The sequence below is a fragment of the Xiphias gladius genome, chromosome 20 (genome assembly GCF_016859285.1).
Source record: "Xiphias gladius isolate SHS-SW01 ecotype Sanya breed wild chromosome 20, ASM1685928v1, whole genome shotgun sequence".
NCBI lineage: Eukaryota > Metazoa > Chordata > Actinopteri > Istiophoriformes > Xiphiidae > Xiphias > Xiphias gladius.
The window spans coordinates 20582603-20602650 of record NC_053419.1 but is presented as its reverse complement, the minus strand read 5'-3'; the positions used below and the strand labels follow the sequence as shown (position 1 = coordinate 20602650).

Here is a 20048-nt window from a genome sequence, read left to right as displayed (position 1 = left end):
ACTTTATGCTGTATGTTTACTCTGAACTGCATTAACACCACGAACAAGGTAGCCTTTCTACAATGTGCATTTCTGTCTGTTGCTCCCTCTTTCAGACTGGCACGGGATTTCACAAAGGAGCTGGTGGTCACAATTTCAGTATATGTTGGAGTAAGGTGGACAGTTTCTCCTGCTAGTTATCAAAACAGCATGGTCAAGTCGTATAGGCAATGTTTTCCAGAGGGAGTTAATGGGCGGCTGTAATGAAATGCCAGTGGAAAGAAGAATGGACATGCAAAAATGTGCGCATATTCGTCTTGGTGAAAAGAAAGAAAAAGGGCAGATGGAAATAATATGAAACCAGACATAAATATCAAATCAGTACTTCTCACAAGCACAATGAAACCAGAGCTTCCAAAACTTCCTTATATATATCATATCATATCATATCATATTATTTTATATTAAAAGATTTGACACTGATGACAAGTTTAGGTCCTTACATAGTGCCATGGGGGGAGAAAAAAAAATGCTATTTTGTCTTGAGGTCAGCATTATCACAACACCTTATATCCATGTAAGTTGTTTGCAAATTTTTGTGGAGGTTGGCTTAACAGAAGAAGCAATGGCAAAAAATTAATGATAGAAAAAATAATAAAGTTTTACAATTTAATCTATCTGTATTCATCTGTAAAATCCCAAGTAATAAACTTGTAGAATAAAAACAGGATGGTAGTAAAAACAACATGTTCTGAAATTAAGATTGCAAGGCCACGGAGCATACAAAATTTAATCACAGTTTTTGAGATATGTTGCTCTACACCAAAATGTTGAAAGGATAGACCAATAGTGTGATATTGCTATCCTTAGGCTTGAACAGGCATAACAAAATTTGTTCCTTCAATTGACAAAAAAAAAATTGAAAAATAAATGTCTTCCATGTCAATTGTTCTTTTTGTACTCTTCTCTGTATTACAGGAGTAGTAAGCCCTTTTCATTCATCATTTCTTGTTCCGAGTCATTGAAAAGCAATCGAACATCACTAGCAGGTGGACTAAGAAGCTGCTACGGAAATTTTGAGGTTGATGAGAGGAAGGAACAACGGTAATCATTCTCAAGCAGCCGTCTAGTAGAGTATTATGCAGTTATCCAAGTTATCCATGTAATGTAGTCCAGCACATCCACCGAAGGAACATACGTAGAGCTATTATTCAAAGTCTAATGTGTTTGAAGAACTTGGTAAAAGATATCTATGGCTATTGATTAAATTGAAGCAGTCACATTACATTATGGACTAACTGACTCTACCCTATCTGGGGGGAATGCTAAGATTTACGAGTGAACAGAACCCCTTTGAGATTGGTTATAACATCAGTGGTTTATGTTAGGTCCTGGGAGAGTTCTCCCCTAGCCTTGGAAAAAAACAAAAAAAACAAACAAACCTGCGGTTCCTATAGGTCATCATACAACCTGTAGGTCAGAAGAGAGAGAGCCAGATGTGGGCTGTCTTGCACTCTTTCCTGGGATAAAATGCGTTTGTTCAGCATTGGGGTACAAAAAGTTGGGGTTTTTTCCATTTTTTTTTTTTTATTCATCTTTGCCATTTTGAGTTTGATTGTTAGCCTTCATTTGTTGAGACTAGGGAGGCCTGTGTTATCGACTGACTATGGATCAGGACCACTCCAGCCTATAGGCTATTAGGAGCGCCAGAAGTTCAGGCTCCTTCCCTTCCATTCCTTAATTGGTCCCATAAGAAGCCTGCACACAAACCTCACAATCACACTGGAAGATTATACTGGAGGGAAAAGAGAATCCACGTGTGCAAGCCGTTTGGCATCGATTAGCTCACTCTATCACCTCAGTTTCTTCTTCACATTTTTATTATCTCATTTCTTTGCACGTACAGATTACAATCAGCTGGGGTGGTCTTTGAGTAAACCATATAGGTCGAGATAAAAAGGAGTACACAGAGCAGAAAATGGCTGGAACAAATGGGAGATGACTCAGGACTGCCAACTGGGTAATTGGACTTTATCCTCTCATTTCATCAGGCCTTGTTTTGGATTAAAGCTATACAACACACACCTACACAGGAAAAAGAGAAGGATAGACATTAGCAGATTTCAGGACAATTGATTAGGCGTGGGAGAATGCGACCGTTGCTGAGGTCTCATTACGATACTCCACAGAAGAAAAGCTGGACCATTTTCTGCGGAAAATGTGGGGCTTTTCACTCTAAGCAAATCTAGCATCAAGGTATTGGACACAGTCAGTAAACACAGTGCACACAAATGTCAACATGAGATGCTGAGGCACAATAGCTGGTCTTTTCTATTTCCACATTCTAATTCAAGGCATGTTCGTTTCAACCTGACATTTCAATTTCAGACCCTTCTACCATTCAGTGCTTTGAATATGGGTCTTGTCAGTACATGTGTACGCGCTCTTGTTGGAGACCGCGACAGGCTGACAATTGCTGCAGTCATCCGGCAGAAATACTTTAGATATCTTATTGTCTAATAAGCAGTGTTTCAAACCTATTTCTGCTGTGACTTTTGACAACAAAGTGGTGCTGTTGCTCAGTCTCTTGACATGTTGGACCAGATGCATTTATTCCTCTCGGCTTGTCGAGCGAACGGTGCCGTTTCAATATGGAACTGGGGGCACCAGCATGACGTCTGCCCAACACCAAGCTACACAGGTCGTGGAGTTGCTTCAGAATAAACTACCCTCCCCATGTTGATAGCAATAAAGTAACATATCAGCCGGTGCGCCAGTATGGCTGTTTAACGTGTTTTTAACAGTTTTCGAACAACAGTGGAGTTCCATAGCTTGGAGGCATAGAGTACAGTATTCAGACTGAGTCTCTACAGAAATACGTGTCAGGATAAATGCATTGTTGGTTTTGGTGTCTTCAGGGGAACTGTTAATAATAATAAAAAAAATTAATTATTTAAAATCCTAAATAATACATGTACTGTATATTGGACTTTATAATTTACTGTATTGCCTTTAGCTCAGTGGTTGAGTTGTTCTAAACCAGCCAAGATGAGATGAAGCAGAAACGGGCAAAGCTATTTATTGATTCCGCTGCACATGAGGTGAAACAAAAGTCTTTAAATGACTGTAACCACACTGATGCACAGAATAAATGTTATCTCCAGTACCTTAATGACAAAAGGGGAGTCCTTGGCTACAGCGGAACCTAAGTTGCTTATGAATAACCTCGCGACAGCACTCGGAGAGCAGAAGAAAACACACAACTTTACGTATGGATAAACATTTAAATTCATATTTTCAAATTATTAAGCATTGTCAATATGCAAGAGGAAACCAATTCAACACAGGCCAGAAAGAATGTAAATATATTCTTTAATGTCCATATTTTTTCACTTTTTGTTTTAAAATGCTTAATTCACTCTCATTTAAATGTAAATCGTTAGAGCAAATAGATTTTTGAGTTCCTCACTCAAATTCATATTAAACAAATGTGACCGACCAGCAGCCAAAGACCACCCCGAGGATACACAGCTACAAATACACCCAGAAGAATGTGGGCAAGGGCAATATGTAACTGAAAAAAGGCGCAACAATCAACAGCATAAAACGGACCGACTCCTTTCTATGGAAACAAAAAGAGCAAAACATACTACATGAAGATGAAAACATGACTCCGGTTCACATATAAACAAGAAAAAACAAGCAATCAGTAGCGTTACCAAACCTAGTCTGAGCCTTAAGGGGCGAGGGAGGGCTGCAGTAAGGCGGAGCTCGAGCATTAGAAAGGGCAAAGAAACTCTGCAATTCTGAGTGAAGAGTGACATTTCACCACTGGGCAGGCCAGGAGGGAAAAGAGCTGGAACAGACACAGTGATTGCCAAGGAAGGGAAGGACAGCTGACTAGTGTTGGCTGTAAAGGTCTAAGAGGTGATGGAGGAAGGCCAGCAAAGGGGGACAATATAGCAGTCAAGCTGGGAGATGAGCTGCACTGTTCAGTGAACTTTGAACTCGTGATTATTGAAATCTCTGGCAGTGAGAAGCAGGAACTATACTATATACACCGTAATTTTTATTAGTCTTATATGTATAGATTTTAAATATTATTGTAGTCTCTTTCAAATCAGATCCTGCTGTCTGCCACAATGCTGTTTTTGCTAATACCTAATTGGAGGGGGGGGGCTAATCAGACATTTTTGAATCCCACACACGATAAAAATCTCTCTTTTCTTGATGGATGCTTTTGACAGACCATTTCGGAGATAAGCAAAGATTACCAATTATTTTGCAGTTTATGTATAGTTTTACTTGCTATTTATGTCAGTTTGACAATTAGTTTTGACTTTGACTTTTCTTGTTATTTTAGACACATGAAATCCAGATTAAAGGAAATGCATTTGTCTTTATATAGTCCGTTTGCTGTGAGTTCACTGCGGTACAAAGTATGTGAATAATCATTTTTGCCATCTCCGAGTTCATCTTCACATTTGATGTGTTTCAGCTCAGCACTCTTAGACACTCCAAGACAGTGCTTCTGAATCCCCCCCCATGTCTGCAGGACTGAGGATTTCTTCGGAAAAACACATAAGACATCTTCAAAGGGCAATGGAATTAGACTTTCTGTTTTATTTTATGAATGAAAGAGCTTTGTTGGTTGTACAACATACAGTTATAAAAGAATACAGAGGTATTATGAAGGTTTCAAATGCCAACAGGGACTCTGAAATCCCATCCTGCATCTCTGACAGTCACAAAAGCACCAAAGAGCCATTGAGGACAGACAGGGCTGCATGAAATATAGTCAGGCATAGTCCTTTTCTGTAGCTTGGGGTGTCATCTGAATTTTTTTGCTAGATGGAAAGGGAAAGAGCTAGCCTCATGGGAACCTGGGATATATTTTCTAGATATAAGAAATGTGGATAAGACAGCCAAACAGCTTCCCAACCACTAACCAACATTTCAAGCATACTGAGTTCATAAGACAGAAACAGGACAAAGACAAAGCAAAAACCAGGGCCAGCACATGAAATGAGATTTCTTCTCGTCTCACTGTAAATGCCAACAATCTGGAAAGTGCAAGCATTCAAACAAACTGTGTGTTTTTGCACACTTTTGTGTCAATCTTGCACTATCCATTACTCAGACATTTACCGCCATGACTTACTGGTCCTGTACCATTAGAGATGGATAATGTGAAAACTAACATGGTTGATGACTACTGTATATACAACCACGACAGCATATGTTCTATGAACTACAGGCAATATTGGTTCTGAAGCAAACTAAAAAAGGAAATGAATCACATGTTCATCTCTATGGATTTCTTACACTTATTTTTGATATGTTTCATGTTGATATGTTTCAATTTCACATCAGAATTGTCATATACTATGGTGGTGGGGGTACTACTCAGAAACTGGCAGATCCTTTGGGAAACACTATCAAAAAAAAAAAAAAAAAAGAGGGGAAAAACATTGATGTCTAATTGTGTTCTTTCAAAGTTACTTTCATCGTATTTTCTTACTTGAAACCTGAACTGCTGTTTGAACACGTGAGCTTCTGCATGTTAAAACACTGTAGAAGACACACTGAACACACAATACACATAAAACATTGAAACCCTACTTTAGTCCAAAGTCATTAAATATGTATTTGCTTTTGATTACTCTTGAAATGAATTCATCAGGGAGAGCAGTGACAGGTGCTCGCTGTTACTGACTAACTACTGTGGCAGTTACTGATAACATGAGATACTAATAAGTATTCCGCACTGCAACCCTCCTGTCTGTCTCTCTCTCCCTCTGTTTTTTTCCTTCTAACATTCCCCGCTCCCTCGTTCTGCCTCTCCAAGCTCAAGCTCTCCTTTCACCTTCAGCCAGGTGAGTTGAGAAATGATACCGGAACCGAAACATTTGTCAAAGCAACAATCCACTTTAACTAAATTTCATCGAAAAAGGTACTGCAAGGGAGGAGTGGACAACAGTAAAGGATGAAGGGACGGGGTATTTATGAAATAAGCGTTTTAAAGGAAACAAAAACCGCGACTTATAGGTACAAACTGGGAACTAAGAGAGAGAGAGAGAGAGGGGGAGGGAGGGGCCATAAAGAACATGTACAGTATCACAGTTCCTGCATGCTTGCAAATATTGAGTACGAATGAAAAATGTATAAATTTTACCGGATGATGGAAGAATAATCACTGTGGAGTACGTAACTATGTATAAATGCTAGAGATGTCCTGAGCCCGATCCTCAGAATCGCTATTGGGGCCAATCCGGGCACATTTTATTGGATCTGTATCAGCTAATTGATCAAACGCCGATCCTTTTTTAACTTTGTTCTACTGAATTTTGTCCACCTGCCTGCTCGTGTTGCGGGGCGGCACTTCTTTGCAGCAGTGCAAGCATTTTGCTACATACTGTATGCTCCAAGGGGCAAATGTGGACAAAATTGTCACAAAATGCCCTGTCTCGCAATGTAAAAGTGATTTAAAAAAAACAAAAAACATTGCTGAGGTAAGAAACTCCACTGCTTTGGAATCACAAGTGGACTGGGTTTTTTTTTTTATAGTTCCAACAACTTCAACAGAGGGGGGAGTTAAGCATGGATTAAGTTCCATTTTATCTCATTTTCAGGTTGTAGCTTGAGTGCGCACTGGGCAGCTGTGTCATAAGTATCAGATTGGATTCTGTGTCGGCAGATATGCAATATAAAAGGATCGGGATCAGGGCCCAGAAACTTGATCGGGACATCCCTGATAAATTCATTATAAAACAATATAATGCCAGAAATAACTGCATCCAAACTTGACTGCAAAGGGGAGAGAGGACCTCCGTACACCTACAGTATACATAGCCACAATGGAATTGAGCAGAAATATGGAGTTACATCAAGAGATTTATAATGAAGGCATTGTTTTTTATTGGAGCAAACAAAGGGATTCTCTTCCAATCAATCCCGCCCCTCTGGGGAATATCATGTACACAAGCTCATTTATTGACCAGATTCCAAAGTCTCGATATCCCATAGACAAAAAACAATAGCTATTTAATTACTACTGTAGCTCTTTCCAACCCAGACTCTCATAAGTTTATCATTGTAATGAGCGTGTGTATATTTGCTTCCAAGCCAAATTTATTCTCTTTGAATAACATTCCCAATAATTCCCCATATTTGCTGTCATAGCTTTCTGCTTTCACTGCAGACAATAATTCCTGCCCTTTTTTAAGCTGCTGGTGAGCTTAGTTCCCTTTGAATGTGAAGAAGAAGTGATGAGAGAGGGGGTTGGTGAGTTGGATAGAGAAATGGTTTCCCTATGAATAATGCAAGATTTAAACTGGGCAATGACCACCATGCAATCTCCTACAGAATAGACACAACTGTGGATACCAGCCCAACTGTGCTCATGAATTCAGCTCATGTGAAATGTCACTTAAATCAAAGCTGCAGCTTGAGAAAGAGTCTGGCAGTCTTTTTTTTTTTTTGGGGGGGGGGTAAATAAAACATGGCAGAGATGACTCCATTGCCCTTTATCCCCTTCTCGCTGTCTCTCTGTCTGTTTCTCTCTCGAGTTTTTTCACTTCCACCACTTACTGTCGTCGGGAACTAGCCTGTGTTTGTTTGCGTGGCATTCTGGGTGCAGGAAGGCTGGAGCGGCAGGCACCCTACATAACCTTCTGTATGCTGATCTAAGTTCAGCCAGGCGTCTTTCATGCACCATGACAGGCTGTTGCTTCTTTGCATTTGAGCAGAGATTGGCGGCTTGCTTCAGGCTTACCAGTTACACGTCTTAACAATTCTGTCATGTCAGGGGGTACATTTGGTGATTTCACCCTGATAACCTCATATAGCCCACCAGGGCCTAGCTGATATTTTAATCATATTTTAATTTTAATTAAGTCGAGCAGTCTATTCAATTCGTTTATGTCATTCAAGCAAACAATCTTAAAGGATAAGATTGCTATTGTTCTATATTTTTCTTATTGCTGACAAATCCTACAACAAGACCAAAACCAACAACATGTTACTGCCTCTCCTCATAATTTCCGACTCCACTACCCTGTCTGTGGCACTTAGCCCCGAGCCCTTTTATTAGGCCACTGAGGATGTAAATCCTTAAAAAAAATAGGTCACACATAAATGGTGTCATTTAAAATAAATAAATAAATTAATTAATTAAAAAATTAATAATTAATTAATTTACTTAAAAAGCTGGGCGGTGTAGTTTTAAGCAAACATTGAGACACGATCAAAAACCGCATTTGTAAGGGACTATTTTCAACAATGGATCAACACAGTCATTGTTTTCTGAAAAACGGAATAATTCAACAAAGAGATGAATTTACAGTCATGAGGAAATCATGAGGAAAAGCCTATGAGGCCGCAGTTCCTCACATGGGTGACTCAGGTTGCGTGGCTACACTCACATGTGACGCACTCCTCTTACGTGTGAACATACCAAAGGTGTGGTGCACCAGCTCACTCTGTCACTGTTTACACTGCCGCTTCACTGGGCTCGCTGCAAACACCCGCAGTTATATTCATTGCCGCTGCTCAGCATTTCATCAGCCTTGTCTCCTCCCTGAATCCACCTGCGGGGCACAGATTCTAGGGTTCTCCTTTACGGTTAGTTTGCAATCACTTGTTGTCACTCAGTGCTCCCTCCACTCCCTCAGTGCGCCGAGCTTTCAACTGCATGCTTGCAGATGCGCGGTGAATCCCCTCCTCGAAGACATAAAGAATGATTTGGATCTCTGAATTATAGCTTAGCTTCTAATTGACAGATAACTTAGCATCTACAGGAAAGGCTACACATCTACAGTGTGCGGCTAGAGAACTGAATTTTTATTTCAGCCGTGCTCCACAACTTAGCATCGCCTGCAGGTTTTACATTATTTAGTCAGGTAAAGTTACAGTCAAGTTATTCGGCTGTTGACATCCATATTATTGCACAACATAAATATTTATTTTACAGCCCGCCAGAGAGCCATCACGAACACAGACACCACTTTAAACCTGGCAGATGTATTACAAGATTTACCTATGCAGCTTATGAAAACTTCATCCCGGACGCACAGGCACATTTTACTTTTATGCACTCGCAACATTATTACCGTCACATGGAAATGCAGCCTCTGGAAATGCTTGTCATGTAAATACAATGCACAGCCAGTTTTGAAAGGTTATATTCAATACCTTTCAGGCTAACTTTAAAAGAATGACAAAAACCTTCCTGATCCCTACATGCAAAATTGCCCTGAAGATACATATGCTTGATCTAATATTTATGCCATGCAAATTTCCAAGTTGAAGCTAATTTCAAAACTTGGAATGCAAAAAAATGAAAACCTTGGGGCTAGTTAACTAATTGAATTGCAAATGCATCTTTGTTACACTGCCGTGTGAGCTAGATGGATGTCAATAGGTCAGGACAGATTCACCAGAGGGGGAGGAAAAGAAAAAGAAAAGAAATCACTGACCAAATGGAAGCATTTTAAGACAGTGCGTGACATCCCCGTACTCTCCCTGGCTTACATGACAAACTGTTATCAGGTAAATAAGCCACACATTTGTGAATTACCATAAAGAAAGACTTGGGGTTTTTACAGCACAGTTACATTTTGATAAAACTGGTAGTGGGGGTTTCCTCCATTAAAACAACGCAACTCGTACACCCACTGGATCAACCAGCCTCTGTCTTGTTTTTTTTTTTACAATGAAATTTTTGCATGTGCCGAGAAATCGGAATAAAAAAAAAAATCGCATCCACGACAACAGAGCAACCACCAAAAACGACCAATTTAAAAAGTTGCGCAAGTGAGCACAGCTCTCCAGCATTCATCTCCATGTATCACCAAGCTCGGGGATGCACTTTTATTCTGGGAGAAGCAATAGCTTAGGCCACAGAAGCGAGCCACATATGACAGACAGCCAAGCTACCGGCTTCCCCCAGTTCGGCCGATATTTCCTCAAAAAGGACACTTTCTCAGTGAAACGGCTCATGGAATGAAGTGTGGCTCCCGGGCGGTGGTCCAGAGGCAGGTATGGCGTGTTCAGCAGGTGCAAACGTGGGGACGAAGGAAACAAACAAACATAAAACTTAATTTGAATTGCCAAACATTTCTCTGCGGAATAATATGACCTCCCCCTTTCCGTTACAGCTAAATCATGGCAAAGGACAAGAGAGCAGAAATGTTATCTTGGAGTTGCGGCGATGCCCGAGCGGAACCGATCCTCGAATTCATTTTGAATTGAATATTAGCTTCATTTAAAAGCCTTCAAAGAAAAACAAAAAACACATTTCTCACGCACAACTCGGGCAGCGCTTGGGGCATCACGAATGAAGAAGAACTTGGCACGATTCAAATGCAGTCTGAAAAAAAAGCCTTACTTTTTCCCTCTTTTCTTTTTTTTCCTGCAGTCACACACACGCCAACACCAACTGCTCGCACCAGTTGGTGTTTCACTTTTCAGAACCCAAACCAACTACAAACACCGTCGAGGCACACGCACCCCCCCCCCCTCGAGTTTCTCCTCGAGGACTGACACAAAAAAAACAAACAAACAACATAACAATCCGCCCATCACAGCGCGAGAGAGGGAAAGTGTGTGTGTGTCTGTGTCTGTGTGTGTGTGTGTGTGTGTGTGAGTGTGTGAGTGAGTGTGAGTGTGAGTGTGTGCCTGTGCCGGGCTTACCTCTCGCTAACGTGGCCGGGACCTGCGAACCGAGGAGCGCGAGGGTGGCAAAACTCAGGTAGCATCCGCCCGAGAACTGTCCCATCACTGCTCTGCCTGTCTCCCTCCCCATCGGGTCTGGGGGCACCGGACGCGGGTCTCGAGCATTTGTTGTTTATTGCTTGAGGCGTCTCTCCAAAACACGCCTCCGTGCCCTGGCCAAAAGCTCCCTCCAGGTGTTTTCGGGGCAGGTTAGTTTCCGCCAGGAGAGCCGTCACCTCGCGGAATCGCAGTGCGGAGGGAGGAGGTGGAAAGTGGCGCGGAGGTCTCGGCAGTCGGCGCTCCGCTGCGCGAGAGTGGAATCATTAGACGGAGCGCGCGCGAGCCGACAGCCTTCCGGTTTTCGGAGGGAGAGCTAGGGAGAGCGACAGAGGGGGAGAGAGAGAGAGAGAGTGAGAGAGAGGGGGAGAGAGAGAGGGGGAGAGAGAGTGAGAGAGCGATAGAGAGAGGGGGGGAGAGAGAGAGAGTGAGAGACAGAGAGAGAGGGGGAGAGAGAGAGTGAGAGAGAGTGAAGGCGGGGGGAGTGAGAGAGAGGGGAGAGAGAGAGGAGAGAGAGGGGGGAGAGAGAGAGGAGAGAGAGGGGGGAGAGAGAGAGGGGAGAGAGAGAGAGTGAGAGAGGGGGGAGAGAGGGGGGGAGGGGGGAGAGAGAGAGGGGGGAGAGAGAGAGAGAGAGAGAGGAGGAGAGAGGGGTGAGAGAGAGAGAGAGAGAGAGAGAGAGGGGGGGGGGGAGAGAGAGAGGGGGAGAGAGAGAGGGAGAGCGAGAGAGGGGAGAGAGAGAGGGAGAGAGAGAGAGTGGGGGGGTGAGAGAGAGAGAGAGGGGGAGAGAGGGGGGCGAGAGTGGGGGAGAGGGGGAGAGAGGGGGGGGGGAGAGAGAGCGAGAGAGGGGGGTGAGAGAGGGGGGCGAGATCGGAGGGAGAGCTAGGGAGAGCGACAGAGGGGGAGAGAGAGAGAGAGAGTGAGAGAGAGGGGGAGAGAGAGAGAGAGAGTGAGAGAGAGAGAGAGAGAGATAGTGAGAGAGAGAGCGATAGAGAGAGGGGGGAGAGAGAGAGGAGAGAGAGGGGGGAGAGAGAGAGAGAGAGGGGGGAGAGAGGGGGGAGAGAGGGGGGGAGGGGGGAGAGAGAGGACAGAGGGGGAGAGAGGAGAGAGAGAGAGTGAGAGAGAGAGAGAGAGAGAGTGAGAGAGATGGGGGGGTGAGAGAGTGGGAGAGAGAGAGGGAGAGGGGGGGAGAGTGAGAGAGAGAGAGCGATAGAGAGAGGGGGGGAGTGAGAGAGAGAGAGAGAGAGAGAGAGGGGGGGAGAGAGAGAGGGAGAGAGAGAGGGAGAGCGAGATAGGGGGAGAGAGAGAGAGGGAGAGAGAGAGTGGGGGGGTGAGAGAGCTAGAGAGGGGGAGAGAGAGGGGGGCGAGAGTGGGGGAGAGGGGGAGAGAGAGTGAGAGGGGGGGTGAGAGAGGGGGGGGAGTGAGAGAGGGGGCGAGAGTGGGGGAGAGGGGGAGAGAGGGGGAGAGAGAGGAGAGGGGAGAGAGTGGGAGTGAGAGAGGGGGAGGGGGGGGAGGGAGAGAGAGAGGGAGAGCGAGAGAGGGGGGTGAGAGAGGGGGGGGGGGGTGAGAGAGGGGGAGAGAGTAACTGAGGTTTTTTCCAAACCCTCGTGGACCTGTTGAGAAACTGCAAATGTGCGCGCGTACGTGTGCACGCGCCTGTAATGACTGGATGAAAGAGAATTGAAAGAAAATTAGCTCCTCTTCCCCCTGGTTTTTTTCTTTTCCTTTACATTTTCAGCGACACCCTAGCATGTTTTCTGGTCACTGAAATCGACATCTTTGCCTTAGAGCTCTTGTTGCCAGTGGCGTTGTCTGGATAATTACCCCTTTACTAATTAATGCCTATCCTCGGCCTATGAGCACATGGCCTCTGATTGCTGTCCCATTGCCAATTAAGCAGACATTATCTTAGTTAAACTGGACTACTGCTTCCCAAATGTCCACTTTCAAATGGTTTAACTCATCTCATTGTTTATATTGAAGTGATCAGCCTGTAACATTTTCGTCTTCGAGGGAATATATGAGCAGTGGTGCGAGAAATATTTAGTTTGTCCGTTTACATAGAAGCAGCAGTGCATGTGGAACCACGAGTAAAACTACAGCAGTTTTATCAGCGAAATGTATTTTAAAGTACTAACTGAATGGTCCCTTTCAGAACGTTACATTACTCTACATTATATCAGTATTATTATTACTGAGGCAGTAATGTGAGCAGCCTTATCCTGTAGCTAGAGGCAGCGGTGCAAGGGCATTCAGATCATTCGCTTCAACAGAAGAACCAATACCACCCCGAAGAAGTCCTCCATTACAAGTAAAAGTCTTGAATTCAAAACTGTGCTAAAGTAAAAGTGTGTAGGCTAATTTGCAAAATGTATGTAGTAATACCCACTATGCATATATTACATTATATATTATAATACTGAATCATTGTTTCTGACGCATTAACATGTAAGTGGCATTTTAATGTGATAGGTGGCTGAAGTGATGCTGATTCTAGCTATTTTACATACTATTGGGTGAGTCAATTTACTGTACAACAATGTATTGTATTTTATTTTATTCATTTGCAGCTTTTCAAAATCTAAATCTATAAAGTAAATAACAACTGTCAACTAAATGTAGAGGAGTAAAAAGTGCAATATTTTCCTCTGAAATGTACTAGAAGTACAAAGTAGCATTAAACATTAAAAGACTCAGCTAAAGTACATGTACCTCAGAATTGTACTAAGGCATAGTACTTGAGTAAATGTACTTAGCTTTTTACAATTTTGCATATAAGCTACAGTTGGGTATCAGTAACAATTCATGGTATTGTGTGAACTGATGATATATTTTGAAAGACTTTATTCTGAAGGGTAACTAGCAGTTGTCAGATGAATGTGATGGAGTGTAGTGAAGTGCAATATTTTCATCTGAAATGCAGTGGGGTAGAAGTATAAAGTAACCAGAAGAGTTAATACTCAATTTAAGTACCTCAAAATTGTCCTTAAGTAGAGTACTTTCATGTACTTTTACAGTAAATTCCACTTTTGTGAGCTACTGTCCTAACTTGCTGTGAGAATATCGTGATGAGTCTCACTGTTATCAGCTGCTATTGAAATGTATTAGGGATAATACAGCCTTGTCATGTTACAAAAATGTATTTATTTTTTTTAAATCAGAGCTTATCTGTAGTAAAAGTTAGGATATGCCCCTCAGAATGGCTCCCTATATTCATTTTTTATGTAAATCACTACAGTCTGACCGTCTCTGACATAATTACCCTATTGACCAGAAATTCAGTGGTTCATTTCCCGGAGTCGTAGCCAGGGGTCAGCCTGTCAGGCAAGGTTAACTACTTGATAATATTTCTAAAGGGAGCCATAAACCGTGCATTAAAAAATATGGGACAGCCTTAAGGCTATTGAGCCACCTGACAGACCACAAACAACAGAAAAACACTGCAAATACTCTCCCTCTGTTGAATGAATATGTCTGTGTTATTATTTTGAGGACATCAAGCGTCGCAAAATGACACATTTACTTGCTAGTACACTGTAAACTCTATTTGAACTGATTGTTGTTGTAATTTCTCCCTGGGATGACAGAATTGGCAGGATTTGGGACAGACAGCAGAAAAACATTGGTAACTTTTTCTCTCTCCTTGGGTGTATGTTATGAAAACCACAAGTCGGTGATTGCCAATGAAATATGAGTAACGAAATGCCCCTTGGCAGCTCGATAGTGCTTCACATTGTTATAGTGTCCCAGAATTGCTCATGGGAATTAGCAAGTGCTCCATCATGGGAAATAATGTTGCGGGTCATATTAGTGTGGGACTACTAAAATGGCAGGTTTGTAATCAACCCACAGGACCCAAAAAATTGGCAGTTCCTATACGGTTCAGATAAGTGTCACTGTAATCCAAAGCAATAAAAAGCTCGTGACAAAAATGACATACATAAAAAAATACATAAAAAAATTCAATTTTCTGTGAAGTCAGGGAGACAGGGTGTTTTCAGCTTTTAATGATTTATAGGCTACATCCAGTGTACAAAGCAGGCATGGTCCAAAAAGTAACACTTTACTGTAGTTGGTTTTTGTAATTTCTAGATCAAGACTATTTCATTTATCAGTGTAACAATGTCTTTGGGCCGTCGCTATTCACAAGTCAATGCAATACTGGAGAGTATCTGGGTATTAATTATGATTTTTGTCCACTTCTTATGAAAATGTGTTACAAATCTAAAATACTGTACAGTATTCAGTCAAAATTCTGTCAAAAAATCAAGACCGAAAACATACTATGTGCAAGAAAACCCTTGTTAAAACATTTTTATGTCCTCATTTGACATGAGTGAGGATGAGAGCATGGTTTGTGCCTTCTAATTTGTAAATAAGATGTAGGGAAATATCCTTCAAATGCATGCTAATGGTGATGAACTGACATGTTTTCTTACAGATACATTCCAAAGGCGTATCCACAGTCTTCATTGCTGCCGGAAAGATTTTCTTGCTTTATCCATCTGATGGAGGTGTACCCGGAGTGTGAGTCGTTTTCATGGAAAGTCTCTGGTGGAAACATGCAAAACAAGCAGTTTCTTGCATAAAGCATTTAAATGAACAAGGCGGAAAAAATCATTGCAACCAAGCTGCGGCAGAATCGGCTCAGAACGGCAATGAATGACAAGCACAGGTAATCCACCCTATTGTCTTCTGTATATTGAATTGGGTGTGTATCATGGAACTCCTCAAATTTTCCTCACTGTGTCTTGCCAGTGTTTGTCAGATCATTTACAGTCTTCTCACAACTTTGCAGGGCCTCCACTGGGGAAATGTCACTCATTTACTCAGTCAGCTGAATCTGTCCTCATAGAAGCTCTGCCTATGATAATGATATTGTTTTTTTAATCCATGCAATGTTTTGCTGAGTGTGCATGTCTTTTGCAGCATCACCCCCAATACTTCACAATTGTAGTGATACACAAAGTCAGACTTGTAGCAAGTGAAGGTTAAAGGCATCTTGTTGATTTTGTTTCGCCACCATGGGGACTGTAGAGCAATGTTTTAATATTTGAATACTTTATTGTATGTTTAATTATGCAACTGTATTTCCAGTTTCTCTGTAAAGCACCTTGGTGAACATTCGTTGTTCATAAATGTGCTCTATAAATGTGACTTGACCTGACCTGATGACCAGGTCCCTTGTATTGCTTTGTACCAGCACATGCACAGACGAGCCCAGTATCCCTTTTTTTGTGTCCATATAGAACAAATCCACACCTCGGTGTTTACAGATAATGCTAATGTTAAGTGACAATACAGGAAATGATGTTTGCTTCATGTAGACGGACAGATGGGTGGGTGTGCAGCAAGTCTGATTGCAGCAGTTTACGTCCTGTCACAGACCCGTGATTATCGTTTACATTTTTAGTAACCATAACAATGATTTTTCCATAACCAAGTGTATTATTGGCCTAATCTTAACCATGCCTTAAAGGACAAGATGTGCTGTCTTGCTTTCTCACTGAGAGTTAAAGTAGATGAGAAGATCAATGCCATCCTCATGTGTGTATGCTAAATATGAAGCTACTACCAGCGGCCATCTAACTTAGTAGTTTAGTAGAAAGACTGTAAAAAGGGGGAAACTACTTACCTGGGTTACTCAAAAGGCTACAAAATCTGTCCACCAGCACCTCTGAAGGTCACTTATTAACAAATAATATCTCACTTATTTATTCTGTACAAAAACCAAAATGTATGAATGACAGCTCTCTGTTGTACTTAAGCTTGTGTGCCAGATGGCAGCTTCATACTGTATTTAGTGTACAGATATGAGAGAATCGATCTTCTCGTCTAACTTTAAGCAAGAGAATGAGTTTGTGTATTTCCCCAAATGTCTTTACAACAAATTTCCCTTTAACCGCTGTTTATGTGCCATGCGCGGATATTGCACACAGCAATGTCATGGATTCGTATCCCAAGGTTTTGGTGAGGCAGCCAATATTTATGTTCTGTTCGGCAACTGTACTTGAGTATGTGTATGAGCAAGGAGAGGATGTGTTCCACATTTTCTGCAGGCTAAAGAGGGTGTTAGCTTTGGTGGTAATGTGCTAAAATAGGTATGTATGAGTACGTCAATGTAAAAGGAAGAGAAGAAGACGGCTGCTTTGCAAATCTTTTATGAGGTAGGAAATGCATTCAACCTCTTTTTAGACCTCAGGGATACAACGTGTTCTGGTGGGTAATTCTGAATACAGATGTAAAATGAAAACTCCTCAAAGTGCATCACTTGAATAGTAGTTACGTATCTGCCTTCCCTTCCAGTAAACGGGAGTTTTTGAACCCAACAGTCATAAGCCCACAATTCCAACATTCTCGGGGCTAAGCAGTCCTGCAATGCTTATTCAACACACAGCATGTGTGGACTGATACTGCCATAATGGGCTTCACTTTTCAATTCACCATTGTTCTTTGTTGTTTAGGAGCTATGAACATGTGAATAGTCAAAAGATCCAATTGTGTTTCAAAAGACAAGAAGAAAATCAATGCATTGGATGTATATCTAATTCAATAGCACAGTGCTCACTATTCATATAATGGTCACTGAAATCAATAATGGAAGAGCCAAGACAAAAACATAGCACTGTTTATTGAGCAAAATTCCTCATATAGTGCATATTTACCCTAAGGAAATTCTACAGTATATGTCATTTTTCAAGTGGAAGTCACGACACCAAAGCTAAAAGTAAGTTTTATGATTTCTTCTCTAGGTTCTTCTTATAAATCTTGCTGTGGGCATTCTGAACTTTACTGATGAGAGAAGCAAACATGTGCAGTAATCAATTCAAGATTAGATAAGGCCCTCTCCCTCAAGGCATACACACAGAACACGGTACAAGCTGATTTGGACGTCAACGAGCACTGGTAATTTCAGCACCAAGGGCAAAGGATGACCACCTCCAGTGAAGAGTAAGGAAGTTCTATGAGGAGGTATACAACAACAACAGTGGATGTGGTAGGGAGCTGGACAGTAAAATCATGACTTTTCATCCATTGGAAAAGCAGTGCCCCTCCCACCAGGGCGTAATGGAAAGGAGATTCGACACCAGATTCTCCTGAGAGGTAAACCATGTTTCTGTATGGGAGTCCCCCCCATACACAAATATACAGGATGACACCATAAATGTGAATGCATGCCCCCAATATGGATACACAACACCCCAGATAGGTTTGCAGAGGGCAGATTCTGTTCCTGTCAAGGCTGAATTTACATCTCTGTAAATGTTGACTGTTATATAATCCTCTTTACACGACTAAAGTACTTACTTCGTACTTGGCTAAGTGAAAAACTTCAGTGATGTCCAGTGGTGATCTGCTGATGCTCTCTCGGGGCGTCAGTTGTAATACGTATGGGTTTCACGCACACTAAATTGTCGATACATTACTCAGTTGACTGAAGTGAAGAATTTTGCAGTCTGAATGACGGCTTCCAGCTGTTTATCGCAGGGGGCCTACGCTTTGTTATGATCCGTTTTGATAGCACCGGCATGGATCAGTTTGAACATGCACAGATCAGTGCATGGATAGTGCAGATTTTGTGTGGGCTAATTTTAGTGGTTTAAAACACTGGCATCTTGACTGTAACTGCGTGATTGTGGTTGTACGTTTGCATGCCATGACTGCTTTTTGAGACTTGTTCTGGGTATTCCTGTCAACATGGAACACGCGAACCAGTCTGAACTCAGCTACCGCTCTGCTCGTTTTAGTCTCTGCATCTGATCCCCAGTAATGAAAAAATTAAAAACAAAACAGTGACAATACAGGTTAATCATCTGCATTACCAAAGTCAGACTCTTTATTTCAGTGTGTTGATCATCATTACATCATTAACTATCGTATTCTTTTATTTCTTTCAGAGACTAACTACTATGTAACTTGAGCTGATGAAACAGTCACACACGGAGGAGTTTAAATGCCACAATATCCCAGTTTCTATTGTACTCCAGCTAAAATATTCAGTTATCTCAAAACTGGGATAAGGGCTTATTATGAACTCAGTATTAAAAGGTTAACTTTTCCTACCCATTTCCGTAATACTGTTGGCATTCTACATGGTGCAGCAAGGCTGTCCTGTCATATTCACAGTAGAAGAACCGCTTATTGCCTCTCAAGATCCCAATCGCCGTGCTCTGTCTGGCCTGCCACATGACGAGAGACTAGCGTGCAGCTGACAGCAGGTATTGTGGAGAGTTTCTATTGGCTGATGGTCAAGCAGTGGCGTGTTTGCCAAAATGCAGTTAGAACACTGAATGCATATTGAATGCATATCCTAATCCAATGTAGAGAGCACCCAGGGTCTCTTTGCAATCCCTTTCATCGGGGACGCAACCCAAACAGGCAAGGAGCAAATTGCAAACAGTGCTGTACCCTTTTAGCAATTCAATTTGGTATCCTTAAATTTAAAAAATCAAAAACATTTAAAAACAAAACATCCCTTTAACTCACAGATAAAACATACTATGAATGCAACTATTGTTTTTCAAACAGATGTTGCCACATTTAGTCTAAATATTCTGCACCAATAAAACAGCTCTGACATTTCTCTTGCTATGCTAAGGAGGGAGGGAGACCAGTCCTATTTTGATGAGGCAGCAAACACACATAGAGCACAGCAGGTTATCTGTGACCGCTGCGTCCTTATAAACACAAAGCGATTATGCTGAAGACGTGATAGAAACATTTAACCAACATGTCCTTGCCTCTCTCCGCGATGCTCAGCCAGCCTTCCAGGCAAAAGGAGCTGGACAAAATAATAGATACAAAATTGCACACAGGCATTGTGTGGGAGGTTTTACTGAAAGGGAGTTTTGCCTTTCATGTGTGGTAAATAAGCTCTGAGTGCAAACTGGCTCAGTCTTGTAACACTAATGGAGATTATACAACATCCATGACTTGCCAAACCATTCAGAAAGAAACAGCAAAACTACCAGCAAAAAATTATCATTCGACATGAATCATTATTTTCATTCTGTTCTATAAAAACAATTTTGTTCTATTGTTTTACCCCAGTGTGTAACCCTGTAATGTTTCCTTTAAACAATATCCTCACGGTTACTTAACATAGAAACACAGAACCCAACAGAGTAATGTCATATTTATTTTATGTTTGTGTTCATCAGTGTGGATCAGTTCAACTTTGTATCTGAGAAATCATGCTTTGTCCACAAGGTGGGTATGGAAGACAGGTCTAAACACTACACTATCCAGGAGCCTTGACCGCTGTTGCTATGGAGAAGAGGCCAGTCACAGGCACAAATCAC

The 20048-nt window shown here is 41.8% G+C and overlaps 1 protein-coding gene and 1 long non-coding RNA gene across 9 annotated transcripts in view; one reads left to right on the top strand and one right to left on the bottom strand.

Annotated features, from left to right (window-relative positions):
- Window positions 1–11019, bottom strand: part of unc5da (unc-5 netrin receptor Da) — a 150426-nt gene extending 139407 nt beyond the window's left edge. For all 7 annotated transcript variants that reach the window (XM_040157592.1, XM_040157594.1, XM_040157593.1 and 4 more), the window contains exon 1: window positions 10672–11019. In XM_040157592.1, coding sequence (XP_040013526.1) covers window positions 10672–10783 — 112 coding nt within the window. In that variant the 5' untranslated portion in view covers window positions 10784–11019. The remainder of the gene's footprint in view (window positions 1–10671) is intronic.
- On the top strand, window positions 9870–17922 carry LOC120806417. Of its 2 annotated transcripts, none has more exons than XR_005709697.1 (3): window positions 9870–10017; window positions 15188–15421; window positions 17499–17922. It is a non-coding gene; the product is annotated as an uncharacterized LOC120806417 (long non-coding RNA). The 2 variants fall into 2 exon arrangements; XR_005709696.1 differs by lacking the exon at window positions 17499–17922 and adding an exon at window positions 15545–15769.
- Window positions 17923–20048: the final 2126 nt, after the last annotated feature.